This window comes from Leptinotarsa decemlineata, unplaced genomic scaffold (genome assembly GCF_025532065.1).
Source record: "Leptinotarsa decemlineata unplaced genomic scaffold, Ldec_3_MD MMD2_tig00000251_RagTag_RagTag, whole genome shotgun sequence".
Lineage (NCBI taxonomy): Eukaryota > Metazoa > Arthropoda > Insecta > Coleoptera > Chrysomelidae > Leptinotarsa > Leptinotarsa decemlineata.
In genome coordinates, this window is record NW_027412547.1 from 246291 (window position 1) to 270733 (window position 24443).

The 24443-nt window shown below is 37.5% G+C and overlaps 1 protein-coding gene across 4 annotated transcripts; it reads left to right on the forward strand.

Annotated features, from left to right (window-relative positions):
- Positions 1-450: 450 nt before the first annotated feature.
- On the forward strand, positions 451-23944 carry Nep3 (M13 family metallopeptidase neprilysin 3). 4 transcript variants are annotated; one of them, XM_023159010.2, is made up of 14 exons: positions 451-597; positions 7112-7178; positions 11146-11315; positions 12241-12481; positions 12580-12801; positions 12851-13014; positions 13088-13258; positions 13311-13459; positions 13515-13681; positions 16494-16676; positions 16737-16898; positions 17543-17815; positions 21288-21475; positions 21533-23944. In XM_023159010.2, the coding sequence occupies exons 1-14, from the start codon at positions 586-588 to the stop codon at positions 21707-21709; spliced, it is 2346 nt and encodes a 781-aa protein (XP_023014778.2). In that variant the 5' UTR covers positions 451-585; the 3' UTR covers positions 21710-23944. The 4 variants fall into 4 exon arrangements, with proteins under 4 accessions (XP_023014778.2, XP_023014775.2, XP_023014777.2 ...); XM_023159007.2 differs by lacking the exon at positions 451-597 and adding an exon at positions 719-903; XM_023159009.2 differs by lacking the exon at positions 451-597 and adding an exon at positions 3491-3627.
- The last annotated feature ends 499 nt before the right edge of the window (positions 23945-24443 follow it).

The following is a 24443-nucleotide window of genomic DNA, read 5'->3' on the forward strand; positions in this document are numbered from 1 at the left end:
AAATAGTCGCTAGAAGCCTGATCTGGAGGATACGGTGGATGCAAAGCAATTCGAAGCCCAATTAATGCACAGCTGTAAAGCTGAATTGAGATATAACACTTTTCACACACCAGAACTTATACACTGTCTTTCTATGCGCGTTTCGCTACTCAAGTTAGCATCATCAAGAGATGAAATTCTGGTATGAGGAAAGTGTTTTCAAAAGAATAATTTTACGCATGAAGTGAATTGAGATACTCAGGCTGCGACTTTTCAAAAGCAATGATTTCCTGACTTTCCGACTAGTTTTGCTCCAGAAACGCAAACTAAATATTATCGTCATGTCCATCAACAAAAATATGGAAAAAAGCAGTAAATTGCGTAAAAGGAAATGTGTGAAGCAGCACCGAATTTTACGCAAGAACACTCCTCGTGAACTCAGCAATCAATACATCTTACAAAATCCCGATTCCGACGTCTGGCGTCGTACGTTCAACACAGGGCGTCGACTTCCACCGTCGCGTTGGCCCGTACCCTCGATAACAAAAACCTTCCTAAACAAACAAACATCGAATGGTCGAACCGTTCTGAAATAGTGTCGCAAGAATGAGCGTCAAGGTAAGTGTGATCGCCCGCTATAATAATAATAATTTTTATGGCAAACACGACGACCGGCGCTGCATTACGTCAAAAGTTCCATATTTCAATTCCTAATTCGAGACAGTTTATTCAATCTAGCGAGCCGCGTCCTCAGTTCATCGGTTGTTTAAACAAGTGACGATTATTTATTGCACATCGTTTATTTGTTCGCGGCTATGTAGGGTCAAATTTCGTGTTTCTTTGCAATCGCAGATGTCGTAGAGTAATTCATATAAACAAATGACTTCCTTAGACAGAGAAACCGGTAATCATCATGGAAATCAGGTAAATTTTCAGTTTAATATTTCGAAGCGAGTGGAAAAACATTTTTTTCCATTGCACATGTTGAAGTAAGTGATTAGAAACTCAAACGAGTAGACTATGTTACATATCTCTTTAATCGCAGGTAAAATATTTATTTTTTCCATCAAACTACAACTCATATAGTGGAACAATTATTTATTAATTTTTTTCATGAAACTCTACGTCATATAAATAAAACATTTTGCACACTTATTCTTAAAATAGTTGTTGTTGTTGAATATGGGAACTTCACTGTTTGAGTTTTCTCAGATGATCTAACAGCAAAATATGAATATTGTCATGTATTTGAGTATTTTTGATATGAAAAAAAAATTACACACTATAAGTATAGTTAATAATATCTAATGTTAATAATAAATATCGAGATTAACTCTTTGAACTCTGCAGACTCTATTCAGATCACTTTGTCAAAATGGTTGTTTTGATTATTGGAGTTCTTGGTGAAATAATGCCCTCTCTACTCTCGAATCTCAAAATCATGGCGGCTTGCCGCACTGAGGCAGAAATCTCAGCCGGACAAATACAGAAAGCTGTCTTTCTTGGCTCGGGGCACATGATCCACAGACCCAGTGATCACTTACCCCACGGTTTGGGGGGTGATCGTTGGTTGATAATGCTGGCGCGCCCCCCCTTATTTATCAGGTCTTCAAGGGATAGAGCCTGACCAGCGCAAACTTAGTTTAAATAATAATAAATAAACAGGGATGGCGACTAACACCTGAGGCCTTTGGTGAGTTGCACCACCACTTTCACAACTGGTGCAGAACCGTACCGAAGAACACTATTCTCCCTCCGGTGCCGGCAGTGGGTCTACAGGACCAACCACTTTGTAGACCTAAAACTCGGTTCCTGGTAATCGAGGGTCCACCACACCAGACTCGCTCGGAGGGACAGAGGCAAGGTGGTGGGGCTCATAACGATGATTTGCCTACCGACAGAGTTGCCAACCGTAGCGGAATTTACTCGACGGTAGAGTAAAAATATGGAAGAAGAAGAGGCAGTAGACAGTACTCAAAGCTGACAGCTGAATAATTGAATGCACAGTCAATACGTTACACTCTCAGTAGCTGAGGCAATTACACGATGAAAGAGAAGAAGAATATTTTTGGATATTTTCATTACTATCATAAACCATATAACCTCCAATATCTTGGAACTTTAAGTCTTGACTATCAGTTTTAGAAGGTTCTTGAACTACTAGTCATACCACAAACAATCAACGAAAATCAACTTGGTCAAACAAATGAAGAACCGCATTTTATAGATTTCTGATCCTTAATTTCATTCAAAAAACTTAAAGATACTTTTCCAATTATTTGATAATAACTCTTACCCAGATCTTCTGCTTAAGAAGATCTTATTTAGTACGTCATCCATTGACGTTCAAATTGATAATAACAACCAGTTGGATAGAAGTCATTTACAATCAAACAATACCACAATTGGGACTGATCCACCTCCAGCTCCTATAGTTTTCATCTTCTTATCATATATTAGTGATATGACACCCAAACTATGCAGAATCTTCAATACTTTAAATATCAAAATAGAATTCAGAACCATTTTAACCATAAATAAATTATTTTCAAAACTTAAGGATAAAACTCCTTCAAATCTTCAATCTAACTCAGTTTATTCCATACCATGTTTCAATTGTAGTAATGTATATATTCGTCAAACGTCAAAGATAGAATCACTTTCCATAAAAGTGATAGTAGAAAATATCCTGAGAGATGTGCTCTTAGCAATCACGTAGCAATCTTAGCAATTGAAAGAAATACATCTAAAAGGTTGTTTTTTGAAATGGCATTTATATTAAAATCAAATAATCGTTTCAATAAAAGATCAGACATTGATCACATCAGCGATATTTATGCCTTCTGACTTAATATTGATAAAAACTCACATGATTTTCAAATCAGTAACAATTCTGAATTCTCATTAACCTAACTCATAATAAATAATTTAAAAAGAACATAACGAATATACAACTTTCCTAGGGCAGGGCTTTACTTCATTTATGAATAAATTTTCATGTTTTTGACATACATATACAACTTCCCTAAGGCAGGGCTTTACTTTATTTCAATAAATAATTTGTATGCTTTTAACAGTGGGTGTTCTCATTAAGAATTTCACAAAACAGCAGTTGACACTGATCACACTTGCACCATAACTTTTCTCTTTAGTTTCACTCTGAAACATAAACTTACAGACGAATGATCTTTCAAATTGAATCACAGAACAGCTGTCAGTGTCAATTGGTCTTTATATCTCTCTGTGGTCTGCAACCACACACACACACACACACACACACACACACACACACACACACACACACACACACACACACACACACACACATATATATATATATATATATATATATATATATATATATATATATATATATATATATATATATATAAATATATAAATAATTAAATGATAGCACAATATGCTCCTGTTGCTATTTTTATTGATATTTTTATCTCTCTGTCAACTAATATCGCCATTCGATTGTCTTTTAAATAGAACCAGCCTACCTGAAAGTAATTATTTGCTCAATAATCGAGATAAGATAACGCAGAATATAGTCAATAAGTCTACCATAACGACGTACAAACACTCGATTCTAGTTTGTGACAAAACAAAATGGTTATTTGGGACCGATTCATAAATAACGTAAGTTTCAATGTACTGATTCTTTTATACGACTAGTAAAAGTCAAGAGATATTAGGTGAGACGACCTAGACGGCTATGCCGTATGGAAAAATCGCGAAATAAACATTTTCTAACGTTTTTATATACGACAGTTTTACTATCTCATGAGGCTGTGTTTATTTATATTAGTAACGAGAAAAAACTAACTCATCAAATTGGTTTGAAGAATTTGCCAACATGTTTCAGTTTAGTTAATGGATTTTAGTGTAAACGGATTAGAATCCTTTCAAATATTCACAAATGACTGTTCTATTCTCGTGATGAATTATACACCATCGCAAGATGTTATGATTGTATTATTTATGAATCATGTTAAAAAAATGTTGAGTAACTAATCAAAAAATTTAATCTAATCCTAACATCATCGAGAAAATATTTTTTGAAACACATTTTTTGCGATAGAGTCAATGTTTCTTTCAATTTTTTGGGTGTTTATTCTTCCGCAATCTGAAAAAAAACGAAGCTAAATCCAAAAAGAATCTGCTGAAGTGTTTTAAAAAGCAAACTGAAAGATTTATTAGGAAAGTTATCGTATTCTAAACCATCTGTCTTTGAAAATTTCCTTCATTATTTGTTTGACGATAGAGAAAGCCAAAAGGCTTTTTTTCAAAAACTTCTTTTTCCAAAAACCTTATCTCTTCTGAAAAAATATTCCCTTTTCAATTTTATTTTCCTCATTAACCTTAAAAGGAATGTAGAATCAGGTAACAGTAGTAGAATAAAAGATAATAAAAGATCACATCGCGTCTTGCGTTCATAAGGTTTGTTTATGATTATTTTACGTACAGTTGAGAAAGGAGTCTTTTGTATGTTTTTGAAAACCTATTCACCGGAGATGCATACTTTTGTTGCGACCCCCGTGATATGTAATTCACGCTCTATTCGAAAACATCAACACGTGCATGTTTTTTTGCTACCATAACCATTTCGAACATCAAATCAATAGTTCGATTGGGGATAACACAATTGACGCCGTTCTATTGTTTTATTTGCTTCGTCGATCTTCCCCAAGGACTCAGATGATGCGAGAAAATAATGAAGATAAACACGACAATATTCAGCATGTCACTTGAAATAATTGGTTTACATAATACCAAAATAAAAATAATTGTTCCTATAATTAGCTTCAGAATCGAAAAGGTTAGAACTGTATAGGTTTTGGCACGAAAAACATAACAAAACAGATTATTCATGGTCAATATATTCTGTTTAGAAAATATTTATTTGTCCGTCGAATTCTATTTTGTCGCTGTTTTTCCGGGTATCGCTCCGTGTTCTGTGTTTTTCATCCTTATGTTTCGGCAAGGTATCATTTGCCACCTTCTGATGATGTCGAAAACGCCAATCTTGGGATCAGGTAAATGTCGCGGAGGACTGAATCTGGTGAATATGACGGCTGAGGCATGAATACGGTGTTGTTTTTAGCCAAAAAAAATCACGAAAAATCACGAATGACGAGCAAATCACGAATAAGCAACGTTTTCCTCGTATTACTTTCCGCAAGCGCAGCTTGGAAGTGTCCAATCTCCATATACCTAGTCTTTTTCAAGTAAAATTACTTTTTCAATCCTTTTCTGCTAGTTTTCTTCGTTAATATTAGATAATTCTTCGATAATTAGCTCTATTACCTTCTTATCAAATTCTGGAAAATTATTTTTACGCCTGATGATTTCCCCAAATCAACTCGATGGGATTGAAAACACAAAAATAGAGGGGATGTCTCAGTATGGCGTGTTTCAGCAATACTCTCAAGGGCATACACTTTTTCAAATGTTTTTGTCTGTAAAACTTCAAGTTGTTGGTTTTTGGTATAGTAATCTTCAAAATATAAATTGATATCCATTAAAAAACTTTGTATTTCATCTTTTCTCGAATTTTTATTCGGTAGTTTGATGAACTGTCGCGAATGATAGGAAGCGTTGTCAAGAACTATTACACTATTCGCATCCAAATTTGAGATCAATGTGTCTTCCAACAATTCTTCGAAAATATTAGCTTCCATGTTCTTATGATAGTCAATATTACAGTCCTCAAGTTTTTTACACATAATTTCAAAGAATTCGGAACCCATCCTTTACTTCCTCCGCAATGCACAATGATTTGTCGCGGCATGTTAGGCGTACACATTCCCGAACTATCAGTCCACCCTTTTCATATCTATGTCGTGAGTGTCATACCAAGTTTCATCCAAATAGAAAATTTGCCGTTGTTCTTGTCTATAAATTTCACCATTCTTCTGCTTTCCGTAACTGCTTGACGTTTGTTTATTATTTTGAAACTAAATCCTAGTTTGTTCATCCAATTCTGAAGAGTTTTATCACAGCAGCTCACGTTATGGCCGTAAGTATTCAATTTCTTCCTTATGATTTCAGTTGTATTCATCTCATTGCTTTTGTAACAGTCGTATATTGTTTTTTTGATGATTTTATTAGATGAACATCTAAAGGTTTTGGTAATCCCGTATCACATAGCGTATTGCGTTCATGAGGTTTGAGATGTAGATACTTATATACGTTGAGACATACTCTGTGTGTTTCAATATTCAAATGCATCCAAATCTTATTCACTGGTATCTTTTTTTCGCATTGTTTACCATCGCTATTGGAACCACTACACAGGAAAAAGTCTGCGTTGTTATCACACTCGTTATTACTATTAGTACTTGTTCAAGGACACCACATTCTAAACAAAAAAAATTAAGTAATTATAACTGCACCAATATCAAATTTCAACGCTCAAATCGCGATCAGTTCCTGAACTGAACATTGACAACACGTCTCTTATAACCATCCTCGCATTCTATTTGTCACCGTAACACGACACTTCAAAATTTAATTGTATGACTCTTCAGCCAATCCTAAAACTCGGTTAGTAAAAATCATCCAATACGAACCGCCAATTCTTCAGTCCACGTGGACTAGTTGGCAGCGGCTTTATTTCTTTGTATTGGATTTTTAGCCTTTGAGGGCGCCAACACTTTAAGTATGCAAAATACCAGTTACTTCGACTATACCTATGTTGTAACGCATGATCATTTGATTGCATATTTCATTCTGTATGTTGAAAAAACTGCAATTTGAATGAAAAATATTCTATTCTATTCTATTCTATTATCTTCAGTTGTTAAATGTAGCCTGCTTTATATTATCGATATTGAATTTGACCTCCGGATCGCGTTGCGTTTTGTGTCGCTTCATAATCGATTCGCACTTGTTTGTTTTCCCCTAATCAATTCAGTTCGATGCCAAAACACATCAGGCTTCCTCTAAAGGTTACGTGACAGACCATCATTTGCATACATTAACGACAATTGCTCTTGTTCATATTCCATTCGATCTCCTTCGTAGATGGGGACATTGCAGAGAGTATTTTCTATAAATCGTGACAGAAATGTAATCACAAACACAACGATCTATTTCATTAATTAATACTGTTTTTGTTTAGATGACGAGGTACACCAATGCAGATTTTGCTGACGATGATAGTGTCAACAGTGTTCAACTGAATGAAGGTGAGTGCTGCGTATTTTTCAAAAATATGTAAAGGATGTTTCTCGATAAATGCTGATATTTCGGAAAGTTACGTTTGGACCAACAAACAACATACTACATGGGATGAAAAGTATCGGGCCTAACACTAGATGGCGCTCGTCATATCGCGTTCACCGCTTTTTCGGTTAGTACTAACCTTCAAAAGAAAGCCATTGAAATTTCAGTTATTCCACCCATAAGTCTGTGCGTTATTGTGCTGAAAGTGACTCTACTTTTGTTATTTTCAAAACAGTGGATCAAAAACAATTTCGTGTTTTAATTTTACACTGCTTTTTGATGGGAAAAAAGCCTGTCAAAAGAAGCAATGGTGTGAAACGACACCGATTATGCGAAACGCAGTAGACGTCCAAATGAGGCAGCAACAGAAAAGAAAAACACAAAATCGTTTTGAATAATCGAAAAGTGAAATTGCGTGAATTGGCTGACATTGTGAAGATATCAAAAAAATGTGTTGGCTTTATATTGCGTGAGCATTTGTCTTTGAGAAAGCTCTGTTCAAAGTAAATACCGCGCGAGCTCTCTGTTGACCAAAAACAAGAATGTCTTGATGATGCTGAGCAGTGTTTGGCCATGTTTAAACATAACGAACCGGGGTTTTTGCGTGGTTTGTGACAATGCTTGAAACATGTATCCATTACTTCACTCCGATCGTTATCTGAATGGAGAGCAACTGTTGAACCTCGTCCAAAGCGCATGAAAGCACAACAATCGGCTGGAAAGGTTATGGCCCCGGTATTTTAGGATGTGCGTGGTGTAATATATCGACTATCTTGAGAAGGGAAATACCATCAACAGTGAATATTATTATATAGCGCTATTGGAGTGTTTGAAGGCCGAAATTGCAAAGAAACGACCGCATATGACGAAGAAAAAAATTTTTCATCAAGACAACGCACTGTGCCATAAATCAATCAAAACAGTGGCAAAACTAGATGAATTGAACTTCGAATTGCTTCCACATCCACCGTATTCGCCAGATTTGGCTCCCAGCAACTACTGGCTATTCGCAGACCTCAAAAAAATGCTCACAGGTGAGAATTTTGCTCGAATGAAGAGGTTATTACTAAACTGAGGCCTATTTTGAAGCAAAAGATAAATCGTTCAACAAAAATGGTCTTGAAATGTTAGAGCGACGCTGGAATGATTGTGTGGCTCTTGATGGAGATAACGTTGATGAAAGAAGCCAATTTTGAACAAAAAAAAACGCAATTTTTTCTTAGGCCCGGGACTTCTCAGCCCGGGTGTTATGCTCTAATCTAAAGGTCTTTACTTTGGAGTTACAGCTAGTTTGAAAAATGTTTTCTGTAACGTATATTCTGTGCATCGAAAAGAAATTTTTTTGGAAGACCGTTTTACTTTTCATTGTTTAATTTTCATTTTGAAATATTCATTTTTTATCAAAAACTACTTTCAAATTGGAAAATCTTTAGGCTTTTGGTCATATTGGAACCTAAGTAATTGATAGTGGGGTCATTTAGAAACTGAAATTTAAAAAATTCCTGCATAGAGGTGTGTCCATTAGTCCCATATTATGGAGGTGTTTCTTTGGTTGACAGTGGCCAGTCCGAAATCCTACTGTTAAGCGTAGATTTTTCTTAGTCACCGCCAGATATTTCTTTGGCGCCAGCTTCCCAGGGTTGCCCAGGGTGATCCTGGCAAGACTGCATCCTCTGATTCCATCCTATCTCTTTAGGAATTGAGCATGGGTGTGACGTTTGGCTAGTTCCGCAATTGTCGAAGTCATCAGGCCGTGGGTGCCACTAGGTCCTAAAATTCTTAGTCCAGCCGCTTCCTTGGCTGAAGAGTCGGCAATGCGATTATCTTTACTCCTGTCGTGCCCTTCCATCCACCTCAGGATAATGTTATTATTTACCGAGGCTTTAGCCAAATGTTGGTGGCACTCTAGTACTAGCACTGAGGTAACACGTTGTGTGTTCGGTTTTTGAGCCATCTGTGTTTATGCTAACACAGATGGTGTTCTTTTTTATTTGTATTTTGTAGGGTTTATTAAACACAAACCTGGGTTCAATTGCATTATGGCTGCCTTCAGCAGAGGTTGCGCAGTAAGCGCTTCTTGCCATAGGCTCAGCCTCAATTGACCCACCAACCGTGCGCAATCGTACCATGGCCATTAACGCAACCTCCTTAACGTACAGGTCCAGAGGGGTCAGACCCAGTGCTGCCGTTAAGGTACTATTGTACCGCATTCGGTACTATTCCATGATTTTGATACGAAGATACTACCCGGATCAATATGTAGACTATTCGGTACTATTTACTATAATCCCAATTTTTTACATTTTCACGTTGACTCCCATCGAGTACAGTAAAAAATAACAACAATATGTGTGGCAACAATGCAATTCCGTGTTTCAAGTTCCAGATCAGCAAATACCGTACTTGTGTCAAAATTGCGAGCTATCATCATAACTCTGCATTATTTAATCCTGTGTTCTGTATTGTGCCTGTGAACTGTGGTTCTGTCATCTGTCAGTCAGTCAGCAGAACAGCAGTTTCAACTTCTAACCTCACACCTCACCTTGAGAAATTGGTTTTATTGTTTTGTCAAAATAAATAGGAATATGGACAGGTAAAAATAAATTCTCGAATCTAGCTACTTGAAAACGTCTTTAGTATTGTTCATTCTATTGTGACAGAAACCTAATTAAAACAAAACACATTTGCAACCGTGAAAGAGCAATTTGAAGAAGGAAAAAGACACCTTTTTATCAAATGTTCTGATTATGATCTTTCTCTTAAGGAACATTTCTTAGTTTCCAGCAAATTGTTTACTCCATATATTTTCCGAATTTAAATGGATAACATTATTACACGTTTGGCATTACTGGCATTTGGTCTGAAATGACTTATGCGCATGTGCCATGCCTAGTCTTGCACAGTACATTTTGGGTACTATTTTCTTGTAAATTTCGGTACTTTTTGAATTGACGTTGCGGCAGCACTGGTCAGACCAGTAATTCATTTCACGCATTGCCGCGGTTGGTGTTGTTCTCATGACTCCTGTTATGTTGAAACAAGCCAATCGCTGTATTTGATATAATTTTTGGATGGCCGTTGCTTTGTAGAACTTTCGGTCCCCATGCAATGGCTCCGTACGTTAACATAGGCAGGTCTAATTATGGCGTGTAGATCAAGGTAACCCCATGTGCGTCCCACTGTCCTCCGACATTGCTCATAAGCCACATATGCCCTTTTTGATCTACTCTGTAGGTGAGAGTTCCATGTTAGCTTCCTGTCGAGGATAGTACCAAAAGTATTTCACCTCTTCAGAGAAGTTTAGTTTGCTTTTGAAGATTTCAGGAGGTTTTAAGCCCGATAAACTCATTTTCACGCTGAAAGGGACCATCTCAGTCTTCTTGGGATTGATCGACAGTGACTGTTTCTTACAACATGTTTCTATTAATTTGAGCCCATCCTGCGCTCTATCGCATAGTGTGTTCACAAATTTGGCGGTCTGCAAGATAACTATGTCATCTGCATATGCAATTGTGTAGAATTCATTATTGTTGAGATGATTAATCAGGGTATCCTGATGAAATGTGTTAGTTGATCAGGGCAATCACCTGATTAATTACCCTGATCAACTAACACATTTCATCAGGATGACTATAAGCAAATAAAAGAATGTGAAACATAACCTAAATAAGCTGTTGTACAAGAATATTCTTTCAATTATACCGCTTGAAGGTTATAGTTTATTGAAACTGAATTCATTGTAAATCATTAAGTTTGATCAAGAGGTCTGAGATATGGTTACCTTTGGGCCATTCGGACGTTACGTCTTATCAAACTACCAACATATTCTTCGTTGAATTTTAATTTCTCTGAACAACATTTGCTGTTGAGTTGATGGTTTTTCTACGAACAATCTCAATATTAATTTTGCCTCGATTGTTATTATTTCAGGCATCAGTACCAGTACGACCCACATTAGATACCATGCTGGTACTACGGTATGGAAGGCTCGTTCACCGCTGGAAAAAGTCCTTCTTCTTCTAGTGGGAATATTGTTATTCGTTATATTCATCTTAGCCGTCATATTACACGTCACCGAACATAGGCTGCAAGAGTCTAAGGTAAGATATGTTTAAAGAAAAAATTATCGGCGAACAATAAATCACAATTAAGTGGTAATTGGTTGGTCGAGGTTTACTAAAAGAATAAACTGATAAAATAGATTTTATTTCCTACATATCAAAACCGTATAAAAATATTCACACAAAACATGCCACTAAGCCGCATGTCATCATTAGTGGATGACGTAGGTATTTGTCTGTACAAGGTATTTTAAGAAAATAATTGGAATCTTCGTTTTTCGAAAAAAATATTCAGTTATTCGTCTATATCATTGATGTTGCCTTCGAAACAGTCCCCATGAAATATTATGCAATTATTCCAGAGCTTTTAGCTGTTTCAGCGATGCGCTTTTAATGTCATTTATGCTGTTGAAATAACGAAAAAATAGGGAATAGGAATATCAAGTTCACAGCACTCAAGCCATATGTGACCCATTGTACATACTCCCGAGGAATTGTCCTCCTATTTCATCGTCCATCCTGTCCTTTCCAGGAAGGTGGACAGGTGTACTATATTCAAAATCTTTCCGGGCAAGTTTGCCTATTTTGTATCTGTGGCAAGCCTCTTACCCACAGAATGATCTCGATCTAACAATGAAAGAAATTAGTTTTTCATTGTTAGTGCATTTGTACAGAAGCTCATCTTTAAAACTGTTTTGCACGATATTCTTGATTTTTCCAAGATGATTCACTGACCCTGATTAGTTAAAGTTCAGATGTTTCAAAAAATATCAAACTTAACGACCGATTTTGTCCATTTTCATAAACACCCTCATATCACCTCACTTAAAAGACTGTTACATAACAACTGCGCGTTCAAAATATCTGGCGTGTTCGTAAATCAGTAATAATTATTATGTTTGTGTTCCCCAAGAACCTGTGATGGGCCCAGTGATTTGAAGTACTTTCTGATTCACTTTTTCAGACTATAATAGTGCCAATCGAACGTCCTATCGTTCCCAGTCCCTGCCTCAACAAATCTTGCATACACATAGCGAACAACATCCTCGAGGCGATGGACATGTCTATCGATCCTTGCCAGGACTTTTATTCCTACTCCTGCAACGGTTGGGTTAAGGCAAACCCCATACCTGATGCCAAAAGCACCTGGGGAACCTTCATGAAGCTGGAATTGCAGAATCAGCTCATCATCAAGAGGGTTCTAGGTGAGAAACTATCAAAAAACATCGGATACTTTCTTTGCTCGAAATCTGTAGCCATTTTCACCATGAGCTGATTGCTTTCGAAACTTTTTGTATTTCAGAGGGGCCCTACGAATCGTTGAAGTCCAAAGCAGAACAAAAGGCCAAAATGTATTATGAATCTTGTTTGGACGTGAACGATACTGTCGAGTCTCTTGGTAACAAGCCCATGGTTGCCCTCATCAATAAACTAGGCGGGTGGAACATCACAGATAGCGGTTTCAACATCTCAACGTGGACTTTGCAGAATATCACTCAAACCATTCAAAATAAATACAACATAGGTAGGTTCCCAAGAAAATAAAATGTACTTTTTTAGCACCGGTATTTCAGGTGGTCTGTTCTCTTATGCCGTTGGAGAAGACGATAAGAATTCTAGCAGACACATTCTTCAGATAGATCAAAGCGGTTTGACTCTGCCTACAAGGGACAATTACCTAAATAAAACCAAAGAACACATGAAAGTCTTGGACGCCTATTTGGAGTTTATGACTAAGGTAAGATGGCAAAATTAAATCAACTCTGATAGTTCAGATTGATCTGAAGAGCGACTGATGGGATTTTCTTCAGGTCGGCGTCTTACTCGGTGGCAACGAAAACTCAACCAGGGACCAAATGAAGAAGGTGATAGAGTTCGAGACCAAACTCGCCAACATAACGACCCCAAGCGACCTACGGAGGGACGAGGAGCACCTCTACAACCTGATGTCCATCGCCGAACTCCAAGAAAAAGCCCCCTTCGTGAGTACTCATGCGGTCTCTGAGTCCCACACGTCTCATATAATCTTTACAGATAGACTGGAGGAAGTTCTTCGAAGACGCCATGAGGATAGTCAACAAGAAAGTCACCACCAAGGAGCAGATCGTCGTATACGCCCCGGATTATCTGAAGAACTTGACGATCCTGATTGAGCAGTACAATAAAACCGAGGAGGGGCGAATGTAAGTTCCGCAGGGTTCGATTCCGGGGCGCCTAATCTTTGTTTTCTATTCGCAGCGTGCTGAACAACTACATGGTGTGGCAAACAGTGAGAGTGTTCACAGTGTGTCTGTCAAAAGCGTTTAGGGACGCATACAGAGGACTCAGGACTGCTTTGATGGGTTCGGAGACTGGGGAAGAGCCTCAGTGGAGGTACTGCATACAGGACACTAATACCGTTCTTGGTGAGATTTCAGAATATAGGTTATGACTATTTTGATTGAGAGGTACAAAAAGTGAAGAAGAATTCAGAAATGAAAACAAGATCTGTGTGAGAATTTCATTCTCTATGGTTTTATGAGAGTTGCAGTGACGCTTTTTTTGCAACAGAGGTGCAATGTACAGAAAAATGTCAAAAAATCAAAATTATCGTAAGCAAAAATTGCTTTTGGGAAAACTTCATTGATTTTGACCGAAACATGAATCATTCGAAACTGATTCCTTTAGAATAATATACCTAATAAATGGGCTGGAGAGTTCTTGAGCTAACACACAGATGGTGCTACTAGCATTGAATCCATGTGATTTTTAGTAAACTCTAATCGTCAAAAGACACGTGTACAAATGTCACAGCTATCGGACTATTGGTTTGTGGGATAGAACATTGTGAGTGAAGCAACTTCCTAATGAATACGAAGCAAACATCGTGATGAAATAAATTCATTTTTTTATAGACAATGGGCTCTTTGAAGAATACAATTCAAAATGCATTCAGGAAAGGTCACGTTTAATGTCACATATCGCACATATTAAATTGATATTGTTACCAGTGCACTACGATTAGCATTTGTTCTACAATTATCACAATGAAATGTCGTATTGTGTCTGGAATGTATGAGAGGAATATGAAAATTGATTTTTTGCAGAACCGGAGCACATTTGACGTTATATTGAATTGATTGACAAGTGGATAAACTTCCAATGTTTAGAAATACAAACATTTCATTTTTTTTGAAGCTTTGAAGTTTTGTTTGTGCAAGTTATGAATCGAATAGTGATTGCCTCAACGTTCTCCTCTAGTACTTCGCATAATGAAACCTAACATGCGAGTAGCCTGACGTTTTCTCCGTGGGTTTGACAATAATTGACAACAGTGAACAGTAATCAAACTTACTTCACTTCACTGCTACAAACAAACACTTTAACTGAAGTTTTAAGCTGATATTCGAATGTCTATCGCTTTATTAGAACACCCCGCTCCGCACTGTCTACTAGACTTCTCCTGATATGCGAGTGGGTAGTGTTTATATATGCCAATCGAAGTCTCAGGAAACCGGTAGAATTATTCTCGTAATGACGCGACAGCTTAGGTGTTTTCTGGCGCTCATGTATTCAAAACGTGTTTGTCTGTGATTCAAATATATCCATTCTGGCGTTGAAACGATGACGTCATATCAACTATGATTTGAAACGTATTCATGATGATTCAAAACTAGCGTGAGATTGGTTTTGAAACCGAATTTCACGTTATGTTACGTCAGTTGTCAGTTTATGTTTTATTTTGATCGTTATAGTTTATGAAGTGCCGAATCCGATACCAATTGAGGTTAGAGAAAATTGAAAAGTTTGTTTTCATTATTGAATTTGACATCTGACACAAATTGAATCACTCCATTCTGGCGAATCTTCTTATTAACGACGTCACTACGAATCGATTTTGAATGCAGAAAACACCAGAAAACACCTCTAGAACGATCACGAAGCGCTAGTAGAGTTGAGCGCGATCTTGGCTACGTCACAATTGATTTACGACGACCAGGGGCGGCCGGCGTTATTTTTTTAGAGGATGATTTACAACAATATTATAATATGTGATATAGATGAAAAATATTCATCAGAAAGAACTCCGAAATCTTACATTTCATCCACTCGATTGATTGTTCTTTCTTTCATAATTGAAGTTTTTTGATTATTTAGTTTCATAGAACAACATGATATTTAGACGTATTTGAATGCGAGTGATTTTTGAAGCACCGTTTAGATACTATGACTAAGCATCATCTCAGTTTTGATTATTTTGCGTCTGCATAATGCATTTTCGAACAGCTGATACTTCTGGCTAAATCATCAATGAATGATAAAAATAATAGTTCCCAGAAATCTCTGGCGTGAAATGAATCTACTGATAACACTTTTTTCACAACAGAACAAAATTACTGTCTCTCATCGGGCATTTCGCTACCCGAGTTAGCATCATCAGGAGAAGTCCTAATCATCTCCAACGGTTTTAGTTTCTTTTTTTCGATTCTGTAAATGACATTATCGTAAGGTCGACATCCGGCCCACTAACCTCGTGTGATCGCTCCTGATGGATAGTCTGCTTGATGCCCCCGACAGAAGAAAAGCTGATCCGCAAGATTATGCAGATGACCTTGTCATCCTGGCAAGGTCTACGTCGAGAAGGGTAGCTTGTAAAATCCCCAAAAGCACGTTGAACGATGTTCACAGTTGGTGCCTGAGGGAGCAGATATCTGTCAACCCCAGCAAAATTGTGTTAATCCCCTTCACCAAGTGGTGAAGGGGATTAACACAATTTCCCTCAATGGTGCAGTCATTCCATGTGGAACGGAGGTGAAATATTCTAACATTGTCCTTGATAAAAGACTAACCTGGATCGCTCACTTGGAAAAAGTTTTACACAAAGCCAGATCGTCTCCTCTCCACATTCTTCTGAAGAGAGAGGCTAGATGGACTGCATACAGACTTGTGCACATTTCCAATTGCACAAATCAATTTAATGGAGAGTGCAACAGACTGTTGGTTGTCACTGGAAGTTAACTCTTGTGGGTTGCGGTGTAAGGTCGAATTGACCCACTCACTTTAGACCCCAACCTAACCTAACCTCGTGTGATATTTTTAAGAGTTGGTCTACGAACTCAGATAAAAATAATGGAGAGGGTAGTTTTTATACATGACTTTTTCGAAATGATTGGTGTTTTGGAAAGTATCCCTTTTTACAAAAACTGATTTGAACAGCTTGAAAATATATATTTTTAGGATTTGCCATCGGAGCCATTTTTGTCAGAGAAGTGTTTCACCAGGACTCCAAACTTCAAGCCGAAGAAATGATCAACAACGTGAGGGATGCTTTCAAGAAAAACTTCCAAAATTTAAAATGGATGGACGAAGATACGAGAAAAGTGGCTATAGCGAAAGCTGACGCTATATCGGATATGATTGGTAGGTTTTCACTAAAGAAAACACACCGATAATGAGTTGAATGACATGAATTCCTTTCAGGTTATCCGGAGTTTGTTAAAAATATGAACGAATTGGACAAGAGATTCGCAAACTTATCTCTACGAAGCAATGAATATTTTGAGAATAACATCCAAATCAGCTCCTTCAACCTCAGGAAAAATTTGGAAAAAATCAACGAACCGGTTAACAAAACAACATGGAGTAAGTGAAAAACAATTCACACGAATTTTTTAAATTTTGAAAAATTTCAATAGACTTGCAATCTAAGAGATGATGATTGGATGAAAAATTAATGAATATGAGTTTCACTCTCCGCTTGATACAGGAGCTTGATTCGATTTCTTAGTTTCAACTATTTGTCTTCGTTTATCTATTCTTCTATTAGTTTGCTACAAGAGTTTTGTCCGTTTTTAGTTAGACCAATAACCAGTAAACTACAATTTAGAATCATAGTTGACAATATAACATTGAATTTAGATTTTTTTTGCTGAAATAGCAATCTAAATCTGTAATGTAAGTAACATTACTTAATCAGCATTTATTCCACTTCTTCAGTAGTTCAAAAATAATCGCTAAGGCCCGTATACTTTTATTTTGAGGCAGCAATCAATCTTTCAGTCATATTTTAGTCTCTGTCACCTCAACTCCGTCAGCGGGGTGCACCACCCCTAAATCTCAAATGGAATTCGTATAAAATTGTTTGAAAGGTCGTTGAATTCTCTTTTCAACGCTTACTGCTTTCTCAAATCCGATACAGTGAAAAAACACAGATGTGCTGTAATATCAGCGCACCTACAGTTTCCCCAACAAAGTAGTTACTGTAAATTTTGTCAACTCTCTGATAGGTATGGCGCCTTCAACTGTGAACGCCTACTACACCCCGACGAAGAATCAGATGGTGTTCCCCGCCGGTATACTACAAAGCCCGTTCTACGACCCGTCGTTCCCCCCCAGTTTGAATTACGGTGGGATGGGAGTTGTGATGGGACACGAGCTGACTCACGGTTTCGACGACCAGGGCAGGCAGTTCGATAAGTTCGGCAATTTGAACCACTGGTGGAAGAACAAGACCATCGAGAAGTTCAAGCAGAGGACCAAATGCGTTGTGGACCAATACAGTGAGTGGATCGTTACTATTTCAAGTCACATGACCTAACCTAACATTTCTGTACCATTATCAATGGACTGAATGAGAATACAAAGTGTTTAAGTCCTTCAGGTCCTGAATCAATATAATATTATAGTTGCAATACGAAAAAAATCAACAAATGTTGGTAAAGCATGTAGTGGTGATGATGATCTGATAACACTGGTAGGTGAGCTGATTAGGCTTTTTGGCGATTATTATTCAATTTTTGTGATTCTCTTGTTAGGTACCTACGTTGGGAAAAATCAATGTTTCGAGGTTTCATTTCGAAGTATTACTTTTCTTATACGTAGAGGGTTGCCTTTTATATTTCGGGATTACAGAACAAAAACAAATATCAGATCGGATAGATCAGGAGTATATAAGCTGACTTGTGGCTCTTGTCCAAAACTGTATATTGGCCAAACAGGAAGAACATTTTTCCAACGAATTAAAGAACATAGGAGTAGTTTTGTAAATAGAAAGACCAATTCCACATTTGCAAACCATCTTTTAGCAGAAGGACATGAGTTCAATCATGAGTACGAGGTGTTACATTTAGAAGAGAAGAGTTTGAAACTTAATCTTCTAGAATGTTTAGAAATCAATAGATTCAGGAATTCGGGTAATTTACTGAACGATCAATTAGAACTCAATAACTCTCCGTTACCGAATATATTTTTTCAAATGTGAAAATGGAACATAAATGCAGGTAATTTAATTCGTTAGAAACTCAGGTATAATATCAGCTACTTAAAATTCAGGTACTTCGTTTACAGGTACTTTGATTTCAGGTACTCCATAAACTATATATATATTTAGTATTGAATGTGTAGAATTAGTTGAAAGACACGCCAGATGAAGCCATTGTATGGCGAAACACGTGTTGCGTTTTTGTAAAACAATTTAGTGAAAATCTCACAATAAAGTGTTTTTGGAATACGTCAAATATTAATCATCGAAAATCACTTTATTGTTTATCAAAATATTCCCCATGAAGATCTATACACTTTTGCATGCGTTTGAACCAATTGTCAAAGTACTTTTGCCATTCTGATTGAAGTATCTCCAAAACATACATTCTGAATGCAGCAACGGCTTCTTCAGATAACACATTACAACTCTTGACCAATATTATTAATGCATCATTTCATTCAGGAAAATTTCCTGACTTCCAGAAGGTATCATTGGTAATACCACTATATAAAGGAGGTAATCAGGACGACCCCTCGCATTATCGGCCTATTTCTCTAATTCCCACATTAGGAAAACTTATAGAAAAACTAGTCAAGCTGAGGATAACTGTATTTCTGTCAAATCATAAAATCATCAATGAAGAACAGTTTGGCTTTCAAAGTGGTAAAGGCACTAGTGATGCAATTTTCTCACTCATGGAAAAAATTTATACTGGAATCAATAGTGGCGAGGTTGCTGCTGCCGTATTTTGCGATTTCTCGAAGGCTTTCGACTGTGTGGATCACGAAATACTGCTGAGGAAGCTTCCTTATTACGGTTTCAGAACAGTGATACTGAGCTGGTTCAGCTCATATTTGTCAGGTCGTCAGGCCGCTCAGAAATTGGAAAAATACATAAGGGTGTACCTCAGGGTTCAATACTAGGGCCTACATTGTTCCTCATCTACGTCAACGATTTGACAAGTATAAATATTTCAGGGAAATTCACAATATTTGCAGACGATTTAACTAAAATCATATCCAACGATATGATGACAGTGAAAAATTGGTGTGATTCAAATCGTCTTTCTCTAAATATTTCGAAAACTAATATAGTAACTTTCAGATGCGAACTTTACAATATACCCATTGGGAGTAACATCATTGAGAACAAAAGTAGCCTGGAATTTTTAGGAGTACATATCGATAGTAAACTAAAATTTGAAAAACATATTTATGCCTTGTTTAATAAAATGTCCTCTGGATGTTATGCAGTCAGAGTAGTCGCAAATGAACTTGGTTCAACAGCAGCTAAGACTGTTTATTTTTCTTTGGTGGAATCTCACGTAAAATATGGAATTCCATTTTGGGGAGTATGTAGTGGTTATCTACTTCAAAATATTTTAGTTTTGCAAAAACGAGCCATGAGATATATGTGCAGATCAAAACGTACAGACTCTTGTAGATTACTCTTCAACACTCATGGAATTCTAACAGTGATTTCTATCTCCATAATGGAAACAGATTGTTTAATTAAAAAATATTCGAACACATTTCAATCTTCACCAACCCATTATGTGACAAGGCAAGGCAGAACTATACGGCGGATGACTCATCAAATCGATGTTTGGGTGCTCAAAAATGCAGTTTTTTGAGCTCGCATTGTCGTAGTGAAGAGTGATCCGTCTTCGGCGGTTAGTTGCCTGATTTCTTGGAAGACAACTGGCAAACAAATGGTTGTGTGTCACTCAGAATTGACTGTTCTGCGTTGTTCTAGTGGTACGGTTGCGACATGTCCAGTTTTTCTGAAAAAACAGGCGACCATTTTCTTGGAAGTGCTTCGTTTGCGAACAATTTTTGTTGGATTTGGCTCATCTCAAAACACCCATACAGTCGACTGCTGTTTACTTTCTGGCTCATAGGCGTAAATCCACGATTCATCACCTGTTACGATGTCATAGACGTGTTTCGAAGCACCGCGATCGTATTTTTTGTATTTCCTTCGACCAATCGACACGGTTGACCATACCATCGATAAACACTGGTCCTTAATGGAGCTTCATCGCCAAAAATTGAATTAAGTTCATCCATGCACTGTTGCTGAGTTAATCCATGTCGAAAGTTGTAAAAAATAATCGCATGAAAATGTTTATGATTTAATTCCATTTTTGGGCCGAGATGAATCTTTTAGGTTACTGTAAACAACACAAATAGCGCGCGCATGTCAAAACGTAAGTTCAAAAATGTCCAACTTTACGTTAGAGCTGTCAGCTGTCAGTTGCCAGACTACAACTCTAGGGTTGCCAAATCCCGAAACATAAAAGGCAACCTATGCATTGATTCATTTGGTTGTTTTGGAAGTTTTCATTTTGACACCAACGACAGCATATAGTAATGAGCTGAAAAGAGACAAAAAATTCAAATTTGTATAAAAATCAATCATTTTTCACCTAGTCTGAAGGACCTTCCATGTGCTTGGACCGTTTTGAGAAATTTCAGCCATATTGTTCCCCATAAATACTATTACACTCCGGATACTCAAGCTTATAAACTCCAAATTTCTCCATCTTGTCCACTTTATCTTTGGCATGAAAAAGGAAATTAGATTACGTGACATGCGTTCTGAATGCTACTTCCACATTATTTTTTCTGGAAAAAAACCCGCAATTGTCTCTGTTCTTTTACCGAAATATGATCTGGGGATATATTAATCTATACGTAAATTTGAAGCTTTGTTTTCTGACTAGTCTCAATTACAAACTTTAACACTTGATACTAATAATATTTCAGACAAATACCAAATTAACGGCAAAAACATCAACGGAAACCAAACCCTTGGCGAGAACATAGCCGACAACGGAGGACTGAAAGCAGCCTTCCACGCGTACCTGGAGCTCATGAAGAACAAACCGGAACCCCAAGCTCTTCCCGGCATTCCCCTGAACCACAAACAACTTTTTTTTGTTGCTTTTGCGCAGGTAAGTACCCCCCGCATCACTCCGAGACAACCCTTCTGAAAAATCAATATGATTCAGGTCTGGTGTTCGACGGTGACCAAGGAGGCTACCAACCTACAAATAGAAAAAGACTCGCATTCCCCCGCTCAATACAGGGTGATCGGGGCTCTGAGCAACCTCAAGGAATTCAGCCAGGAGTTCGGGTGCAAACCCGGATCGAAGATGAACCCCAAGGCGAAGTGTGAAGTTTGGTGAAGAAAATATGTCATCTCAAACAGTATTGATAGGCATTGTTGATCTGTTTGCGAGCAACGTTGGAGCTTTAATGTTACTTCAATTGTATTCAGCAAGTCTTCTTACAGAAAACGGGTTGGTGAGAAAGGGGAATCTTTTTCAAGCGTGAAAGTCTGGGGATTGGTTGATAGAAATATAGTTAGCTCGATTCTATTGTAGTAAATGGAAATGAAACCACCAGAATGAACAAAGAAAACACAAATATTTATTTATTTTTCAACATAATCTCCTTGCAGCTCTATACACTTCCCCCAACGACGTTCAATAAGTTTGATACCGTTTTTATAATAATAACTGCCTTCTCCCTCACCATAGCCATCAACTGTCAACATAACTTCTTCATCGTTGATGGAAAATCTTTGACCACTGAGCCATTGTTTCAAGTTTGGGAACATAAAATATTCCGAGGGGGCTTAATCTAGCGAATACGGTGCAAGAGGTAGCAATTCAAACATTAATTCTTTAATTTTGGTCAATGCCATAATGTCTTTGTAAGCTGGTGCATTGCCTTGATGAAACACCACTTTTTTTTAGCAACTGCGGTCGTTTTTGCTTGTTTTCTTCACTCAAACTCTGCAATAAGTTCGCGTAGTTAATAGTTTTACCTTTTTAATTATCCTAGGCGCAATCCAAAAACCGATGCCATGACCTTGCCTGCAAATGAAACGGCCTTCGCTTTCTTTGAAGCAAACCTATCTTGCACACAGTTTTCTCATGTCCAAATTTTTAGATAATATACAATGTACCGCACTTTTTGAAATACCTACTAAGTCTGCTTGAAACAACATTGAGGCAAGCTTGTCCATTGCTGTGGCCCCAAGCTAAAGTGCATCGCAACCCCCATTTTCTGTACCCACAGCGTACACCACATCCATTCTTACAATTACAAAATAGTGTATCAAGTAATTCCTCAGCACTGGTGGTAATATTGTTGTTTTTGGCTCCAGGAGTTGATTTTGCAGCACCCAACCCGATTCCTGGGGTTCCAATTCATGCCCTAACCATTTTTGAACCTGGTTATAAATACGATTCATATTCTGATGGGCTACTGCACTTGTCGGTGGAAGATTGAACAACTGGACAGGTTTATGAAGCTTTGTTGATTTTACCAACTGAGTATTTCGAAGATGATGGCCACAATTCTTAAACTTGTACATGCGTCCTTGCCGAGATTCGAACCAACAATAAATTCAGTCAATAGAAAGTGGTACCTCGAAAAATGAACCAGTCTACACAACTACAGAACATCTGTTTCATGAACTAACTATACATGAAAGTCGTATTATTTAGGATTTCGCATCCTCAGGTATATACTTCTATTCATAGAAACAGTGGGTCTGAGCGCTGCGGGTTATCCCTCCTCTATATAAAAAACGGTCTCCAAAATGGAAAAAAAATTCGGAGAAAATTTGTCGCTGATTTTATGCTCTACAATTTTTGAAATGAGTGTCAACATCATTAGATCTATAGAAACCGAGATAATCGCAAAAAACTGATTTTTGTTACCTTTAACCTTGAATAACTTCCGGCGTAGACTAAAGATTTCATGGGACTTCTGAGGCAACTTCTAGAACACCGAAATGAAGGGGCATACGAATTTACAGCTTATTATCTCTTACTCCGAGGTTCACCCCTTTTTTGTGCTTACGTGACGGGACTATGTATAGCTCCTATTCTCACCAAACCAGATGATTTTCATTTAGCTAAACCAAAGAGGTTTAGGATGATTCAAAACGACCAAAGTATAATTGATGCCTGCTGTGCATATACAGGGTGTCCTAGAGTTCATTCGATTGTAGCTTTAAATTAACCTAAATATATGTAGCTTACTTTTGAAAAATTTTTGACGCTCCTGATATACGCGCAAGAGTCCTTTTATAAAGGATTCGCCAACACCCTGTACATGCCAGACGAACAGTTAGAAGTACTTATGTTATTATTTGATTGTTGATAACTAAAAGTTTTACTGATTATTGATTTTTGACAGGTTTTTGCAGTTGTTTGAATTACAGGTGCAAACGAAAATTTCCTCGGCTGAGAAATTTTCAGGTTCACCCTGTGTATTGGAGCACTGCCTCATATCATCTCATTTATAGATATTTATATATCTGTTCAAGTATTGGAAAAACATTATTTGTGTACACTGTGTATATTTTTTACTGTGATAAAATAAACATATGTAAATATTTAGAGTAAGCGATGAGTTTTATTTCTGCACCGAAGATAAAAATTCATTTTTGAAGTTATACTTCTTTTGGCGCGTTAGGGAAAAATGATGAGGGTAAATTTTTAAGACACCTGCGCACGAAAAACCGACAACCTGAAGCAGTTTCTTATTCTTCTTTAATTTAAATGATCCTTGCTTCTCAGTCGAGCGCATTTGGCCAGACTCCTCCTGTCCATAGTTAACAGAAGCTTTGTCCGGGGCGCGGCTGTCTTGGTCAAAGCAATGCTGCCACCCTAAGTTTCGACCTCGTCGAATCCGTCAACATCCAGCCTGGTTACTGGTTACCGACATTCCTCTCAAAATGTCTCACTTCAATATTTATTCGAACTTTACTTCATTTTTTCAAAAACACCTAACTTTTGAACCCTAGTCCGGCCACGACATCTACGTGCCATCTTTGAGGACGGTCGTTATCGGCAGAACAGTCCTCTGTCGATCGGAAAGTCCCTGAATAGATAATGCCTGAAG

Bases quoted from the DNA above. Each gene is read 5' to 3' on its own strand.
- Nep3 (XM_023159007.2), top strand. From the start codon at position 859: ATGACTTCCTTAGACAGAGAAACCGGTAATCATCATGGAAATCAG. The intron at 16,899-17,542 runs GTAAGTGAAAAA...ACTCTCTGATAG, and splicing joins GGTTAACAAAACAACATGGA to GTATGGCGCCTTCAACTGTG. The intron at 21,476-21,532 runs GTAAGTACCCCC...AATATGATTCAG, and splicing joins TTTTTGTTGCTTTTGCGCAG to GTCTGGTGTTCGACGGTGAC.